At 44.7% G+C, this 18,551-nt stretch overlaps 1 protein-coding gene across 2 annotated transcripts in view; it reads right to left on the bottom strand.

Annotated features, from left to right (window-relative positions):
* The window catches only part of CRPPA (CDP-L-ribitol pyrophosphorylase A), a 313,658-nt gene that overhangs the window by 163,257 nt on the left and 131,850 nt on the right, over positions 1-18,551 (bottom strand). For both annotated transcript variants that reach the window (XM_040352251.1, XM_040352250.1), the window contains one exon: positions 9,081-9,178. In XM_040352251.1, coding sequence (XP_040208185.1) covers positions 9,081-9,178 — 98 coding nt within the window. The remainder of the gene's footprint in view (positions 1-9,080; positions 9,179-18,551) is intronic.

Genomic DNA, 18,551 nt, shown 5'->3' with positions numbered 1-18,551 from the left:
GTAAAATTTATTAAATCAAAAAGTAAATTTTTTATGTTTTTTAAGAAATTGCCACTCTTCTTTTGTTTATAGCGCAAAAAATAAAAACCACAGAGATGATCAAATAACATCAAATGAAAGCTCTATTTGTGGGGGGGGGGGGAACAAAGATTTAATTTGGGTACAGTGTTGCATGACCGCGCAATTGTCATTCAACAGCGCTGAAAACTAAAAATTGGTCTGGGCAGGAAGGGGGTGAAAATGCCCTGTATGGAAGATTTTTCGAAGCACAAGAAGGCTTATAGATTATTTATATGAAACTGTCCAGCCATGAAACCAGCCGCCTAAGTCTAGTGAGCGCCATCCTATGTCTCTGGTTGGATGTGCTCTGAAGATGTCACATTGTTACCTTCCTGATTATAGAAGGAGAGATCCTCTGAGGAATGTAAGAAAAATGGGAGATTAAAATGTCACATTCATGGTGAGGCTTCCCAATCCCTGTCTGCAGATAATTGCCATCATTGTTCTAATTGTTGAAACAAATCGCAGACTACGTGAGAGGGAAACAGACTGCGGAGGAAGATGATGAAATTGGCATTTCATGGATCTAAATGTCAGTTTCATCCCTGGCCAGAGGCTGCATGGGTGGTTATTGTACAAAGCCATCGCAGACTCTCCATTTAACGGAAACAATTTTCAAATGTGAAGCCGCAAAAAAAAACAAAAAAAAACGGCTTATTTCACAACTTCTCGTGTCTCTGTAATTATATCCATATAGTCCTACTCAAATCAATTCACACCGCCTTGCACACTTAACATGATTGTAAAGTCTTCTTTTTTTTTTATATTAAAATAACAAACTTGTTATACTTACCTGCACTGTGTAGCGGTTTTGCCGATTCTCCTCTTCTCAGCCCCTCTCTCCTGTATGAATACACAGAGCTGCAGCTCGGCTCGGGTGCCCCCATAGCAAGCTGCTTGCTGTGGGGGCACCCGAGCCGAGCTGCAGCTCCGTGTATTCATTCAAACAGGGAGCTGCGGTTTGGTCCGCCCCCTCTCTCTCCTGATTGGATAACTACGTTTGATTGGAGCCAATGGTGCCGCTTCTGTCTCTTATGCCGCGTACACACGATCGGTCAATCCGATGAGAATGATCTGATGGAACGTTTTCATCAGACCAAACCGATCGTGTGTGGGCCCCATCGGTTATTTATCCATCGGTTAAAAAATGTGAAACTTGTTTTTAAATTAACGGATGGATACCTAACCCGATAGAAAAAAAATAATTGGCCCGGATTCAAAGAGATCTGCGCATTATTTACGGAGGCGCAGGGCAACGATTTTGCCCTGCGCCCCCGCAAATTTGCTCTGCGGCCCTTGATTCACGGAGCAGAAGCTCCGTGAATTGCGCGGGTGCGCTGGCAAAATTGCCCGGCGCTAGAGCACGCAGGGGGCGGGAATAATTTAAATTAGGCGCGCTCCCGCGCCGAGCGTAGAGCGCATGCTCCGTCAGGGAAACTTTCCCGACGTGCATTGCGGCAAATGACGTCGCAAGGACGTCATTTGCTTCCAAGTGAACGTGAATGGCGTCCAGCGCCATTCACAAATCACTTACGCAAACGAAGTGAAATTCAAATTTCGCGACGCGAGAACGACGGGTATACTTTAGCATTGGCTGCCCCTACTATTAGAAGGGGCAGCCTTACGCTAAACACGCTGTACGTAAACGACGTAACTTGCGTACGCAGGGCTCGCGCAACATTGTGAATCGGTGTTAGTATGCAATTTGCATACTATACACTGAGCACAATGGGAGCGCCCCCTAGCGGTCATCGCAAGAATGCAGCCTAAAATATGCGTGGCATAAGAGCCTTATGCCACGCAGATTTTAGGCTGCAGTCAGCGTTACGATGTTCCTGAATCAGGAGCATTCGTAACGCCGGAGCAAGTAAGCAATTGCGCTGTGTAACCTATGGTTACACAGGCGCAATTGCTTCTTGAATCTGGGCCATTGTTAGTAGGCACGTCCATCGGTTAAAAATCCACGCTTGCTCAGAATCAAGTCGACGCATGCTCGGAAGCATTGAACTTCGTTTTTTTTTCAGCACGTCGTTGTGTTTTACGTCACCGCGTTCTGACACGGTCGTTTTTTTTAACTGATGGTGTGTAGGCACGACTGACCATCAGTCAGCTTCATCAGTTAACTGATGGAAAAATCCATCAGGCCGTTCTCATCGGATTGACCGATCGTGTGTACAGGGCATAAGCCAATCAGAAGGGAGAGTCCCGGATGGAAGAGGCACTCGTGGACTTCGCTAGATAGAGAGGGGGCTCAGGTAAGTAGTGGGGGGACGGGGCTGCTGCACACAGAAGGCTTGTTATCTTAATGCATAGAATGCATTAAAGTGATTGTAAAGGCTTGTGTTTATTTATTTTTTAATTACAAACATATTATACTTACCTCTACTGTGCAGCACGTTTTGCACAGAGTGGCCCCTAACGTCCTCTGCTGGGGTCCCTCGGCGGCTCTCGTGGCTCCTCCCCGCATCAGATAACCCCTGAGGAGAAGAGCTTTCCCCCGGGGGGGTGTTTCCTTGCGGGCACGCTCCTGAGTCCAGTATTTGCGTCCATAGACACGAATGCCGGACTCGGCCCCGGCACCCACGTCATTGGATTTGATTGATAGCAGCGCAGCTATTGGCTCCAGCTGCTGTCGATCGTTCCAATCAAGAGCCAGGAACCCCGTGGAGAGAGGGACAGTGAGTCCCCCGCCGAGGGAAATACGGGGCTCAGGTAACAAAAAAACGGGGGGGGGGGGGAGTCACTTCCAGGTGTTTTTTCACTATTTTATTCTCTAGGGCAGAAAGTGTCATAAAAAGGACTGCTCAGCAAGTGGTTAAATAAAAGGCAAAATATTTGTTAATAGATATAGAAAACATTATAAATCCCTTTTTTCCCCTTTTATAAGTGATCACATTCCCTCTGTTCTCAGTTGCATAGGAGCTGGGGGAGGACACGTCTGATCATTGGAGAAGAGTAAACTGAGTTCCCAGCACAGAGCTAGAGAACTGACCAGGCTGTGCTGTCCTGCTTAGTGTGGTAATTTTTTAATATGATAGCAGTGGGACTGACCGGAATACCAGAGATTTCACACAAAGGAACCAATACAAAGAACAGGGGCCTAGGTGTGCACAGCCTATTGCTTTAGGGTAGGGGTAGGCAACCTGGGGCCCTCCAGGTGTTGTGGAACTACATTTCCCATGAGGCATTGCAAGGCTGGCAGTTACAATTATTCCCAAAGGCATGATGGGACTTCTAGTTCTGCAACAGCTGAAGGGCCCCAGGTTGCCTACCCCTGCATTAGGGTATACACCCCAAAGCTCAAACACGTGTGTGTATATATATATATATATATCGTGCAGTAGGGCAATATACAGTGTCGGTAGAGCAGTGGACGGTGTCAGTAGTTAATTTTTTATTTTATTGTTATTACTTTTTTACAATTTTATTATATTTAAAATTTCTTTAACAATAATTTTTCATGATTGTTTTTAACTTTTTTTTCCCGGAGCCCCATTAGGGGGCTTTGGTGAAATATCATAGGTCTAAACAGACCCTCGATGCCTCACCTTTGAGACAGGGAAAGTAACGGAGGACAGAGATATCCAAGTTCCTTTCTCTGCAGCCAAGCAGCAGGGAGAATTTCCCCAGCAAAGGTTGATTAGGGTGTGCCCAGGCACACCTGGAACACCCCGTGCACACGCCTCTGCATACAAGTACATGGTACAGCAGGCCAGGGTTCGACGAACCCCGGGCGCCATTGCGACTAGAATTTGCGACCTGGCGCCAGGGGCATCCTGTGTCTCCGTGTGCCCCCACCGCGCGATCGTGTCAGGCCGCGGCTTTGCGGCCTTCTGCAGGTCTATGCTTTCTTTCTGTGATCTGGCGCCATCTTGTGGTGGCCGTTGGTATGACAAGACAACCAGCAATTCTAATGGTGCTTCCCCTGTCTGTTTTCACTGCCATCACCTTCCCTCTAATTAGAACCCCCAAACATTACATATATTTTTTATTCCAACACCCTAGAGAGTAAAATGGCAGTTGTTGCAATACTTTCAGTCACACCGTATTTGCGCAGCGGTCTTACAAGCGCACTTTTTGGGGGGAAAAAATATACTTTTTTTTAATTAAAAAATAAAGATACCCGTAAAGATAGCCCAATTGTTTTTATATTGTGAAAGATACTGTTACGCCGAGTAATTTGATACCCAACATGTCACACTTCAAAATTGCATCCGCTTGTGGAATGGCGACAAACTTTTACCCTTTAAAATCTCCATAGGAGACATTTCAATTTTTTTTACAGGTTGCATGTTTTGAGTTACAGAGGAGGACTAGGGCTAGAATTATTGCTCTCGCTTTACCGATTGCGACGATACCTCACATGTGTGGTTTGAACACCGCTTTCATATGCGGGCGCTACTCACGTATGCGTTCGCTTCTGCGCGTGAGCTCAGCGGAACGGGGTGCGTTTCTGGCTCCTAACTTTTTTTAGCCGGCTCCTAGATTCCAAACCAAATTTGTCAAGCCCTGCAGCAGGCACATATCAGGAATATGAAATGTTGGGGTAAAAAACACTTTGAGTTTCCAAATAGAGTGTAGCATGGAAAAGGTTTCTATCCACTAAACGATGAGAGTCAGCTCTGCAGCCACATACACCTCCCCAATCAGAATTGCCCCCCGGGGGGGCCTTTTTGCGCTTTACTAAACATTCTGCATACTCCAAACTGTTTTAAACAAAACATATTTAATGCAGACTCTGATTAATAAAACTGTGTTAATAATCAGCTCACACGCCGCAGGCTATGCCTTTCCTGTTTACGAGCGTATGCTACGAATAATTAAAATAATAGGGAATTAAGTCTGTCTGCATCTGGAGAATGAAGTATTTTTAGATGGTATAATGCGTTAATAGCACAACATTACACATAGACATATGCAAAATTTACAGCCTTTAACCCCTTCAATACCGGGCTTTTATACACACCTCAATACCGGGCCTATTCTGGCACTTCTCTCCCACATGTACAAATCATCATTCTTTTGCTAGAAAATTATGCAGACCCCCCAAACATTATATATGTTTTTTTTAGCAGACACCCTATGGAAAAAAATGGCGGTCATTGCAATGTTTTATCTTGCACGGTATTTGCCCAATAATTTTTCAAACGCCTTTTCTTGGGAAAAAAATTGTTTCATGAATTAAACAAAATAACAAAACAGTAAAGTTAGCCCAATTTTTTTGTATAATGTGAAAGATTATGTTACACCAAGTAAATAGATACCTAACATGTCACGCTTTAAAATTGCGCACACTCATGGAATGGCGCCAAACTTGGGTACTTAAAAATCTCCATAGGCAACACTTTGAAATTTTTTACAGGCTACCAGTTTAGATTTACAGAGGAGGTCTAGTGCTAGAATTGTTGCACACGCTCTAACGCACGCGGCGATACCTCACATATGTGGTTTAAATGGCGTTTACATATGTCGGCGGGACTTGCGTGTGTGTTCGCTTCTGCGCGCGAGCTACCGGGGACAGGGGTGTTTTAATTTTTTTTTTTTTTTTTTTTACTTATTTATTTATTTTTTTACACTTTTTTTTTATCACTTTTATTCCTATTACAAGGAATGTAAACATCCCTTGTAATAGGAAATGTGTGTGACAGGTCCTCTTTATGGAGAGATGCGGGGTCAATAAGACCCTGCATCTCTCCTCCAGGCTGGAAACCATGAGATCGGTGAAAAAAAATTCACCGATCTCATGATCAGTGTTGCTCACTAGCCGCAAACGCGGATTTGTTTACTTACGGGTACCCGGGCGTGACGCCATCACATCGTCCTGGGCCTCCGACGGTCATAGAGATGACTGGTGACCATCTGGTCACCAGTCATCTCTATGCTTCCTGCCTGCGCCAGACGATTCCTTCTCCGGGCCCCCGATGGCACGGGAGAGCCCGGAGAAGCACCGGATGGTGGCGGGATGGGGGGGATGTCCCCTTCCGCCGCCTATAAGGACAATCAAGTGGCGGAACTGCCGCTATGATCGTTCTTATGGTGCGCAGAATCGCCGGCTGAGAAGACATGGATATCTGAATGATGCCTCTAGCTGCAGGCATCATTCAGATATCCCCACACAAAGACCAGGACGGCATATGACGTCCACCCAGGATGGGAGATCTTCTCTGTGGACGTCATATGACAATGGGCCGGTAGTGAAGTGGTAAAAGGTAAGAAGTGAAGCAATGTGATTCACAGAACACACATGAAGGCCTTAAAGTGATTGTAAAGGTTCATTATTTTTTTGTAAAATAACAAACATGTTATACGTGTAGATACAGTCATGCTCAAAAGTTTGCATACCCTGGCAGAAATTGTGAAAGTTTGGCATTAATATTGAAAATATGACGGATTATGCCAAAAAAATATGTCTTTTTAACCACCTCAATACCGGGCACTTTCACCCCCTTCCTGCCCAAGCCAGTTTTCAGCTTTCAGCACTGTCACAATTTGAATGACAATTGCGCGGTCATGCAACACTTTGCCCAAATGAAATTTTAATCATTTTTTTTCCCCACAAATAGAGATTTCTTTTGGTGGTATTTGATCACCTCTGCGGTTTTAATTTTTTTCGCTATAAACAAAAGAAGAGCAACAATTTTGAAAAAAAAAATAAGCAATATTTTTTACTTTTTGCTATAATAAATATCTCCAAAAAGATATAAAAAACATCGCAATAAGTGTATAGTGATTGGTTTGCGCAAAAGTTATAGTGGCTACAAAATAGGTGATAGATTTATAGCATTTTTTTTTTTTTTTTACTAGTAATGGCGGCGATCAGTGATTTTTATCGTGACTGCGATATTGCGGCAGACATATCGGACACTTTTGACATTATTTTGGGACCATTGCCATTTATACAGCGATCAGTGCTATAAATATGCACTGATTACTGTGTAAATGTGACTGGCAGGGAAGGGGTTAACCACTAGGGGGCGATCAAGGGGTTAAATGTGTACCCTAGAGAGTGATTCTAACTGTAGAGGGAGGGGACTGACTGGGGGAGATGACCGATCTGTGTCCCTATGTACAAGGGACACAGCATCGGTCTACTCTCCCTGACAGGATGTGGATCTCTGTGTTTACACTCAGATATCCACGGTCCTGCTCAGTTACTGGGCAATCACGGGTGCCCGGCGGACATCGCGGCCGCCAGGCACGCGCATCGGGTTCCCAGTAAAGCAGCGGAAGCGCGCGCGCCCCCTAGTGGCTCTACAAGGCGAGGACGTCCTCCCAGAACTAGAGCATTATCGTGCCGGCGGGCGGTAGTAAAGTGGTTAAAGACAGCAATGACACAAAGCCATCTATTATCACATAATTTTTTGCATCCTTTTTAAATCATAATGATAACAGAAATCACCCAAATGGCCCTGATAAAAAGTTTACATACCCTGGAATGTTTGGCATTGGTACAGATACAGAAGGTGGCACACACAGGTTAACCACTTGCCGTCTGCCTCACGTAGATATAAGTCGGCAGAATGGCACGGGCAGGCAAAGCCACGTACCGGTACGTGGCTTTGAATCAGCTGCCTAGCGGGCACATGCCTGCCGCAAGCTCTGTGACTGTGCCCGTGGGACCCGTGGACTCGATGTCCTGCTATCGTGTCACGGAGCTGCAGAACGGGGAGATGCTGTTGCAAACAAGCCATCTCCCTGTTCTGCCTAGTGACAGGACACTGATCTACTGCTCCCTGTCATCGGGAGCAGTGATCAGTGTCGTGTCACTTGTAGCCCAGCCCCCTCACAGTTAAAAACCCTCCCTAGGACACACTTAACCCCTTCATCGCCCCCTAGTTATTAACCCCTTCCCTGCCAGTAACATTTACACAGTAATCAGTGCATTTTTATAGCACTGATCTCTGTATAAATGACAATGGTCCCAAAATAGCATCAAAAGTGTCTGATTTGTCTGCCATAATGTCGCAGTCACGATAAAAATCGCAGATCACCACCATTGCTAATAAAGAAAATAATAAAAAAATGCCATAAATCTATCCCCTATTTTGTAGACTTTTGCGCAAACCAATCAATATACGCTTATTGCGTTTTTTTTTTAATCAAAAATATGTAGAAGAATACGTATCGGCCTAAACTGAGGGAAAAAAAACGCCGGGCACCCGCGATTGCTCGTTACAGAGCAGGGACCACAGCTCTCGGTCCTGTCAGCAGGGGAACTGCTGATCTTCTGTTCATACAACGTATGAACAGAGGATCAGTGTTTCCCCTAGTGAGGCCACCCCCCCCACAGTAAGAACACACCCAGGAACATACTTAATCCCTTCCCCGCCCCTAGTGTTAACCCCTTCACTGCCAGTGGCATTTTTATAGTAATCCAATGCATTTTTATAGCGCTGATCGCTATAAAAATGCCAATGGTCCCAAAAATGTGTCAAAAGTGTCCGAAGTGTCCGCCATAATGTCGCAGTACCGAAAAAAAATCGCTGATCGCCGGCATTACTAGTAAAAAAAATATATTAATAAAAATGCCATAAAAATACCCCCTATTTTGTAAAGGCTATAACTTTTGCGCAAACCAATCAATAAACGCTTATTGCAATTTTATTTTACGAAAAATATGTAGAAGAATACGTATCGGCCTAAACTAAGGAAAAAAAATGTTTTTTATATATATTTTTGGGGGATATTTATTACAGCAAAAAGTACAAAATATAATTTTTTTTCAAAATTGTCGCTCTATTTTTGTTTATAGCGCAAAAAATAAAAACCGCAGAGGTGATCAAATACCACCAAAAGAAAGCTCTATTTGTGGGAAAAAAAGGACGCCAATTTTGTTTGGGAGCCACGTCGCACGACCGCGCAATTGTCAGTTAAAGCGTCGCAGTCCCGAATCGCAAAAAGTGCTCTGGTCTTTGGGCAGCAATATGGTCCGGGGGTTAAGTGGTTAAAGTGTTATTTAAGCTCATTGTACCTTACACACACATCAGGAGACACTTGATAAATGTCGGGAAAATTGTTACCTTTATCTGGGACTTTAAAGTTTCATGAAGGAGAAATCCAATCTGAATTGCGTCCTCTTTATTATGAGTAATAATGCAGAGTTGTTTACCCAGGCGTTCTAAGACACAAAAAGGAAAATGGCACCAAAGTCAGAAAATGACAAGATATGCATTTTTCATTATGAACCATAAAAAATAAAAAAATAAATCTCATGCAAAGTACTCCAACCAGTGTGTGTCGTATGTCTCAGAGGTTCAGATACTCCTATTTGGTCAAAGTACGGTAATTTTTGGCATAACAGCTTTGCTGGCACACAATTTATCATGCCCAAAAAGGAGTCACTGATGCTGGAAATGTTCCTTAGGGATCTGGTTTCATCATCACTTACACCCAGTGCCGGTGCTTACCACTAGGCAAACTAGACAGCCTGCTGCCTAGGGCGCCCAGCCACTGGTGTTCCTACTCAATTTCTCTCTGCAACAAGCAACTAAGTCTTAGCATCAGCATGCAGCCGCCGCTCCGTTCGCACATAGTGTCAGAGGCGCAGCGGCGGGGGACTGTGTCTGTGTCCTGACTCTCGAATGAATTGTTGGTATCAGTAGGAGAAATCGTGCACTGATGTTGGTACCAGTGGGAGGAATCGTGCCCTATTGTTGGTACCAGTGGGAGGAATCGTGCCCTATTGTTGGTATCAGTGGGAGAAATCGTGCCCTATTGTTGGTATCAGTGGGAGGAATCGTGCCCTATTGTTGGTACCAGTGGGAGGAATTGTGCCCTATTGTTGGTATCAGTGGGAGAAATCGTGCCCTATTGTTGGTATCAGTGGGAGAAATCATGCCCTATTGTTGGTATCAGTGGGAGAAATCGTGCCCTATTGTTGGTACCAGTGGGAGGAATCGTGCCCTATTGTTGGTATCAGTGGGAGGACTTGTGCCCTATTGTTGGTATCAGTGGAAGGAATCGTGCCCTATTGTTGGTATCAGTGGGAGAAATTGTGCCCTATTGTTGGTACCAGTGGGAGGAATCATGCCCTATTGTTGGTACCAGTGGGAGGAATCGTGCCCTATTGTTGGTACCAGTGGAAGGAATCGTGCCCTAATGTTGGTATCAGTGGGAGGACTTTGCCCTATTGTTGGTACCAGTGGAAGGAATCGTGCCCTATTGCTGGTATCAGTGGGAGGAATCGTGCCCTATTGTTGGTACCAGTGGGAGGAATCGTGCCCTATTGTTGGTATCAGTGGGAGGAATCGTGCCCTATTGTTGGTACCAGTGGGAGGACTTGTGCCCTATTGTTGGTACCAGTGGGAGGACTTGTGCCCTATTGTTGGTATCAGTGGAAGGAATCGTGCCCTATTGTTGGTATCAGTGGGAGAAATCGTGCCCTATTGTTGGTACCAGTGGGAGGAATCATGCCCTATTGTTGGTACCAGTGGGAGGAATCGTGCCCTATTGTTGGTACCAGTAGAAGGAATCGTGCCCTATTCTTGGTATCAGTGGGAGGAATCGTGCCCTATTGTTGGTACCAGTGGGAGGAATCATGCCCTATTGTTGGTACCAGTGGGAGGAATCGTGCCCTATTGTTGGTATCAGTGGGAGGAATCATGCCCTAATGTTGGTATCGGTGGGAGGAATCATGCCCTAATGTTGGTATCGGTGGGAGGAATAATAGTACCCCAATGTTGATATCAGTGGGAGGAATAGCACCCCGTCATTGGTGTCAGTAAAAGGAATGGTGTCCTATCATTAGTGTCGGTTATGGATGAAATAGTGCCTCAAGGGCCGAAGAGAAGCAAGTAAAGGGCCACATCCAGCCCCAATTTGGAGACCGCTGGTCTATCCATTACAATTCCACCCATCTTATGCCGCTTACTCACGACTGGAAATTCCAACAAGAAAAGTCCGATGTGAGCTTTTGGTCAGAAATTCCGACCGTGTGTAGGCTCCATCGGGATTTTTCTGTCAAGAAAAGTTCTTGGAGGAAATTCCGATCGTCTGTATGCAATTCCAATGCACCAAAAAACATGCATGCTCGGAATCAAGACGAAGCATGCTCAGAAGCACTGAACTTAATTTTTCTCGGCTCGTCGTAGTGTTGTACGTCACAGCGTTCTTGACGAATTTTGTGTGACCGTGTGTATGCAACATATGTTTGAGCCAAAGTTCAGTCGGAAAAAAAATCCACGGTTTTCTTGTCGGAATTTTCGATCGTGTGTACGTGGCATTAGGGTAGAAATATTTGCCAGCACACCATGGAACAACGTAAATAGCGTCCAAACGGATGATTTATTGCATGATCACAACACAAAGAGAGTGCAACGTTTCGGAGCCACGCAGGGCCCCTTCGTCAGGCATGTGACAGTAACCAGTATCCAGCTGGTTGTTGCTACGAGCACCCAAACCCAAGAGCTTATCCAGGTATGTGTGCGATGGGAATATGAAGTACGATACGTGGCATTAGGGTCGCTCAAATCCTTATACCCGCTTATACCAACTTCAGGGACAACATGTTCACTTGCTGTCTAAGATATATCCCACTCACTTTCGGTTGCACTGCCACAAGATAATCAAATCAATGTTATTCACTTTACCTGTCAGTGGTCACAATGTTATGGCTGAATCGGCGTATATAACGTAGCACCTGGTATTGTGTTTTATGTCATCCTTAGCTAACTAAACTTGTGAAAATTTGAATTAATGCTTTACTGGTGCAATCACCTGACCGCATTAAAAAAAAAAAACCCACATAAGATTCTCCATTAATCCTGGCTTTGATGTTGCATCCGATCGTTTACACACTCAAAGTGGGAGAAGAGTGAAGCTGTCAAATACATCAAGAAGTCTTAAGAAATTTAAGTTGTTGCTTTTAATTACTTCACACGCCGCCACAATCGGTATCAAGAAAAAAAAAAAATAATAATAATTGAGTTTCCCCAGCTGTGACTCCGGTACACCAACCTGGTAATAAAAAAAAAAATAATAATAAAAAAAAATAATAAAAAAAAAAGCCAAACGCAGGTCTTGTTTGCATAAGTTTGTACACATTACAAAACCCACTGACTTTACCGAACAAGAATGGAAAACTCCATCGCAGAAACTTGTCGAGCCCACCCAAGCCTATCCTACATGTCCAGGCGTACAAAATCTGCCGACGTCCCAACAATGTCTTAGGTTTAGAAAAAAAAAAAAAAAAAAATTGTTTAGTTAGTTTTAATTTTTTTTTATTTTTGTTACATTCCATAAAAACTTCCTAGCTTAATCTAGGCAAACAGTTTCTTAGACTGTCTACAGTCAAGGTATGGGCCTCTGACTCACGTCCGTACTCCCTATCAGTTCAGAATTCAACCTACAAAAGAAAAACTCCGTCCTTCCTCTTCTTTCGGCACTTGCGATTCGAGGCATGTCACGGTCTCTGAACATTAAAAACACCCAACATCCGGTTTGTTCTCATCCTGACCCAAAATGACGAAAATGTCGATGTGTGAAGTCATTTACTTGCATGTCAAACTCTGGGAATGTAAAAAGTTCACGCCGCAGCTTAATGGAAATATGCGACTTGTGCAACCTGTGTGGCTGGCGGGTCACTTCCATGTATAAAAGAATTCCTCTTGCTTCAAGTGTATATATCGATAAAAAAAAAAAACGGGAGTGCTAGAGAACACACAGAACTCAGAGCAGACCCAATTCCTGCACCTTCACATCTCAGATCCCCCAATTCTTGCATCTTTACACTTCAGATCACCCCAATTCTCGCACCTTCACATCTCCGATCCCCCAATTACAGCAGCTTCAAACCTCAGATCCCCCCAAATTCCTGCATCTTCACATCTCAAATCAGCTCCAATTCTTGCACCTTCACATCTCAGATCAGACCCAATTCCTGCACCTTCGCCCCTCAGATCAGCTCCAATTCCTGCACCTTCACCCCTCAGATCAGCCCCAATTCCTGCACCTTCACATCTCAGATCAGACCCAATTCCTGCACCTTCACATCTCAGATCAGATCCAATTCCTGCACCTTCAAACCTCAGATTCCCCTCTTTCTGTTAAAAAAAAACCTCAGATCCCCCCCAATTCCTGCATCTTCACATCTCAGACCAGCCCCAATTCCTGCACCTTCACATCTCAGACCAGCCCCAATTCCTGCACCTTCACATCTCAGACCAGCCCCAATTCCTGCATCTTCACATCTCAGATCAGAACCAATTCCTGCACCTTCAAACCTCAGATCCCCCCCAATTCCTGCATCTTCACATCTCAGACCAGCCCCAATTCCTGCACCTTCACATCTCAGACCAGCCCAAATTCCTGCACCTTCACATATCAGACCAGCCCAAATTCCTGCATCTTCACATCTCAGACCAGTCTCAATTCCTGCATCTTCACAACTCAGACCAGCCCCAATTCCTGCATCTTCACACCTCAGATCAGCTCCAATTCCAGCACCTTCACACCTCCGATCCCCCAATTCCTGCACCTTCACATCTCAGATCAGCCCCAATTACTGTACCTTCACAGCTCAGATTCTCCCAATTCTTGCATCTTCACACCCCAGATCCCCCAATTCTTGCATCTTCACACCTCAGATCCCCCCAATTCCTGCCCCTTCACATTTTAGATCAGCCCCAGTTCTTGTACCTTCACACCTCAAATCCCCCAATTCTTGCATCTTCACATGTCAGATCAGCCCAATTCCAACACCTTCACACCTCAGATCCCCCCCAATTCCTACATCTTCACATCAGCCCCAATTCCTGCACCTTGACACCTCAGATCAGCCCCAATTCCTGCACCTTTAGACCTCAGATCAGCTCCAATTCCTGCACCTTCACATCTCAGATCCCCCCAATTCCTGCATCTTTACACCTCAGATCAGTCACAATCCCTGCACCTTCTCACCTCTTATCAGCCTAAACCTCTGCACCTTCAGACTTCAGATCAGTCTCAGTTCCCCAACCTTTAGACATCAGATGAGCCCTAATTGCTTCACCCATCAGACCTCAGGTCAACCTTGATTCATTCCCCTTCAGACCTCTGATCAGCCCCAATTCCTGCACCTTCAGATTTAACCTTAATTACTGAACTTTCAGACTTCAGATCAGCCAGGCTTTTTTAATTGACAGCCTAGTGGTAGCCACGCTGCATTTGTAGGGAGCAAGGGCCCACTGGAGGATCCTCTGGAGGGCCATTTGGAACCAGTGCATGCCACGGGACATTCTGTTTGGTGGCACTGAAAATGCAAAATGGAGCAGGGAATGGAACCCTTGTGAGTTTATTCTTTCCACTGTTTGTGTCCCATTGTGGAGATTTCCCTTCCCTGCCTGTCCTGAAAACACAGCAGTAATTGACGGCAAATCTCATCAAAGTGAGGGGAATACACTTTTATTTATTTTTTTAAGTGTATTTTGTGCGTGTACTCGAGAGAGGAGCCGGACTACAGGAGTTGGGAGTAGGCAGGCCTCCCCCAGAGGCAATCTGCCACCTTTCTCCATGCCCCGGGTGGCAATGGCAGGTGTGTGAGGGGGTCCTCCCACATAGCCCGCCCTACCTGCTCCGCTTTGAAGCCCAACGGGGCAGAGGGACTCCCTATAAGGGAGTGAGAGGATTTGCCCGCTCAACCAGCCCCGTTAGTCCTTCGCCTCTCTTTTTTAGAGACCGCGTGGTCAAAGTGCGTGCATGTTAACACCAATTTCGAGTGCGTGTAAGTGTGGTGGTTTTTGTGGGAGGGGGGTGGGCGTACTAAGCGCAGGCTTACCTCGCATAGCACACCCACCGGGAGCCGGGCTGAGACCACCAAACTCAATTCACATGTAGCCGAGACCGGGATCTGAACCCCTAGCTGCAGAGGTGAATGGCTTGTCAGCGCAGTGCCAATCGCGTTGAGCCACCCCAGCTCCCCTGGAATACACTTTTAGACAGTTGTCATCAGAACAGGTTTCCCCCATGAAAGATTTACCCTCACCTCCAGCCTCAGCGACATCTCTAACATTTTGGATTTCCCATCACTTTCTATCGCATTGATAATGGTCAGTAAGACTAAAATCTCATGCAGTAATCATGTCTCAACAAAGAGGTTCTAGATCCCCTCAATATACGACACTGGTTTTCTGTCATTCAATAAAAGAGCTAAATTATGTTTCAAGCAGTGCCACCACTAACCATGCACCCCTGACTCTACAAAAGGTGAGAGGTACACGAGTGGGAGGTGAGGAATGGACACAATTCCACCCAGCACCATTGATTCCCATGGAAGACTCCCCATAATCCATCCTGCTCATTCATCCTCTCAGCTAGGGTTGCACGGATACCGATACCCATGCAAATGCACAGATACTTGAAACCGATACTTACAGACTGAGATTCCCCCACTGCTAGCTGAAATGTAAAAAAGAAAAGCCGCCAATTATCGGATGTTAAGGCCGCCACGTCCTTAACAACAGATGACTCATTCAGGGGATCCCCTGTTGACAGCTGAAGTGTTAAAGCAGTCTGGTGTTGTGACACACTACAGAGCCGCTGAACGTCTCCGAACATGATGACTTTGTGCCATACACTCCTGCACACTCCCGATGCTCGTGCAACTCTACAAGTGGCGGATATATTATTGATTGAAGCGTGTGAGGGGCGGATGCCTACAGAAGAGGCCGTGTTTACACAACTGGAGGGTGGGTTTCTCAGTGTTGATGGGCTGGTTTGCAGGACCTGTTAAGATTTAAGCATAATAGAGGGATTGAGAGGGTAGGGGATTATCGCGATGCCAATTATAGAAACCAGACATATTATATCAAAAGTAGAACATTTTATTCAGTTTGTACAAGGTTAAAATCAGATTTACAACATTGGATTGTGGGAGCTTTATGTAGAGACAAGGTTGTTGATCAAGTCTACCCTACTAGTTTCGCCAGACACTGGCTTCCTCAGGGGATTTAGGACTAGATCGTCTCAATAGAAGGCCCTGAGGGGTTACCTCACCGGGCTGCTTGCGGAACCTTGGAGCCTTCTATTGAGACGATCTAGTCCTAAATCCCCTGAGGAAGCCAGTGTCTGGCGAAACTAGTAGGGTAGACTTGATCAACAACCTTGTCTCTACATACAGCTCCCACAATCCAATGTTGTAAATCTGATTTTAACCTTGTACAAACTGAATAACATTTTCTACTTTTGATATAATAATATGTCTGGTTTCTATAATTGGCACCGTGATAATCCCCTACCCTCTCAATCCCTCTATTCAATCTAACCAGGGATGAGGTGCCGTATATTTAGGAGGACCTTCGATCACTAACCTCTCATTTAAGCATAATAGAAATGTACTCAAGGAAAGTATTGAAATTGCTTGTGTTCTGTAGTTAAATAGGCCCTGCAAACCCGCCCATCAACTTTGAGAAACCCGCTCTTTAGTTGTGTAAACACGCCCGCAAAAACATGTAGTTTATTGAGAAATCCACCCCCGTGTTATCAGCTCTGCCCATCATTATAAAACATGGCCTCTTCTGTAGGCATCCACCCCTTACACGCTTCAATCAATATTATATCCGCCCCTTGCAGAGTTGCACGAGCACTGGGAGCGTGCGGTACAAGGTCGTCTACTGTGTGCAGGCGCCGTGTACAGCTGATCATGTTCGGAGACTTTCGGCAGTGCGTAAATGATGCGTCTGAGCAGTACAAGGCGGGCATTTTTCGACGGGGGTCATTTCTCGTCAAAACAATGGAAATTGGATTTGTCAAAATAAAAATAAAAAGCAGCCAGGCAATGTTTATCAACAACATTGCTCAGCAGGGGAAACACTAAGATAAAAAGAAATATTGTTTCTTTTTGTAACTTTCTGTTTCTTCATCTACAGATCAAAGGGATGAACTTTGATTTGCAGATGAAGTCAGTTTAAAGCAACCTGTCAAGTAATTTTTTTTAAAAGTCTTTGTTTTTGTATTAAATGTTTCTCTGTTTAACCCCTTAGTAACCCCTAATTTACTCTAATCAGCCTTAATTAACTCCTTATTCTCCTCCATTTAATTATTATTTTCCAGCTGATTTTTTATTTATTTCTGTTCACCTCTATTTTATAAATTACTAAAAATTAAAAAATGTTTATGTTTGTTTCTGTTTCTTAATGTTTTTACACCTTTAACATATATTTACAAGTTTCACATTGAAAAAAGCGCAAAATGCGAAAAAAATAATGCTTTGCACTATTGCTGACAGCTGAAGTGTAACCAAAACAGTTGTGATTGGTATCGGCGAGTACTAAAAAAAAAGATATCGGTATTGGTTGTAAGGGGTTAGCTCGGTAGCGGGGGGGTGTGACCTACTGAGTGGGTTCACTACACACTGAATTATACAGAGAGGCAGCCGTGGGTGGTTGAAAAACAAGGGTTTATGGTTTATTCTTCCATATTGCTGGAAACAAGTGCAAGCATCCAAACAGCATAAACAAAACAAAACATAAAATAAACCCTGGCCACTTGGGCCGTCTACCTTCACAACACAGGAACCTACCTATGGAGTCTGGCACAGCCTAGTGCTGGGCAGACACTGCTGGACTTCCAGCAGAAAACAATAGTCTTTTTGATTTTCTTATCACACAGCAAAAATATCACCAACCACTTCACCTTCAGAAGTCATCCTCAGCTCACTGCTCTCCTTAACTCAACAAGCCTCAGGATGCAGCATTCAGTAGTAATCCTCTGGACAACTTATAGAGGTCTTAATTTTTCCATTCTGAACAGCTGAAGCTATCCAGAGTCCTTAAACCTTCTGGCTACCTCTGCAGCCGACACCTGATAGTAATTGGTGAATTTTCTAAACAAGGCAGAAATGTATGTCCCGTCTGTGACAACACCCCCAGATTTACCTGACTTCCTGTCACAGGTACCCTAGTTTTAGCCTCATTTCCATACACCTAAAATACTAAGAATGCCAGAGAATAAGGCTGAACCCAGACAGGGAAAAAAAAAATCCGGAAATTCACCTCCCTTATATAAATAGTTTGCATTGTGAACTTTCATTGTACAAGACAACGTGTGCTCCAGCGACAGGTGCACTTTAAAGCCCTCGGAATGTGTTTTATTCCCAGTTGTACAGAACCAGGCTGCTCTAATGTAAATCCTCTGCTGAATAGAGACAGAGATTTCCTGCTGGGATTACCTGTACATCAGACCCGGCATGTTTCATTGTGAATCTCTAGGACAGAAGACAATTATACGATCACTAATACATAAAGCAGGAAGCGTGGCATGTCTGCGGGACAAAAATTAACAAAGCTGCTAATATTTCCATCTCTGGGGGGGGGGGGATCAGCTCTCTCCCCCCCCAATGGTACATTCCTGAAGAACCCAGTAATGTGTTACTTATTATCCTTTGTTTGCTGTTATTCTTTACTATGGAACCAATTCCTGGCAGGACTGTGCTTGGGGTGCCTGCTTTACATAAGAGAAAAAACACAAAATCAAAGAAGACCTGTCATGGGAGAAATGCCAGGTCTGCCAGGGCCGTC

Source organism: Rana temporaria, chromosome 5 (assembly GCF_905171775.1).
Source record: "Rana temporaria chromosome 5, aRanTem1.1, whole genome shotgun sequence".
NCBI classification, from domain to species: domain Eukaryota; kingdom Metazoa; phylum Chordata; class Amphibia; order Anura; family Ranidae; genus Rana; species Rana temporaria.
Note: the sequence above shows the minus strand (reverse complement) of the source record. Positions and strands in the feature narration are given on the sequence as shown.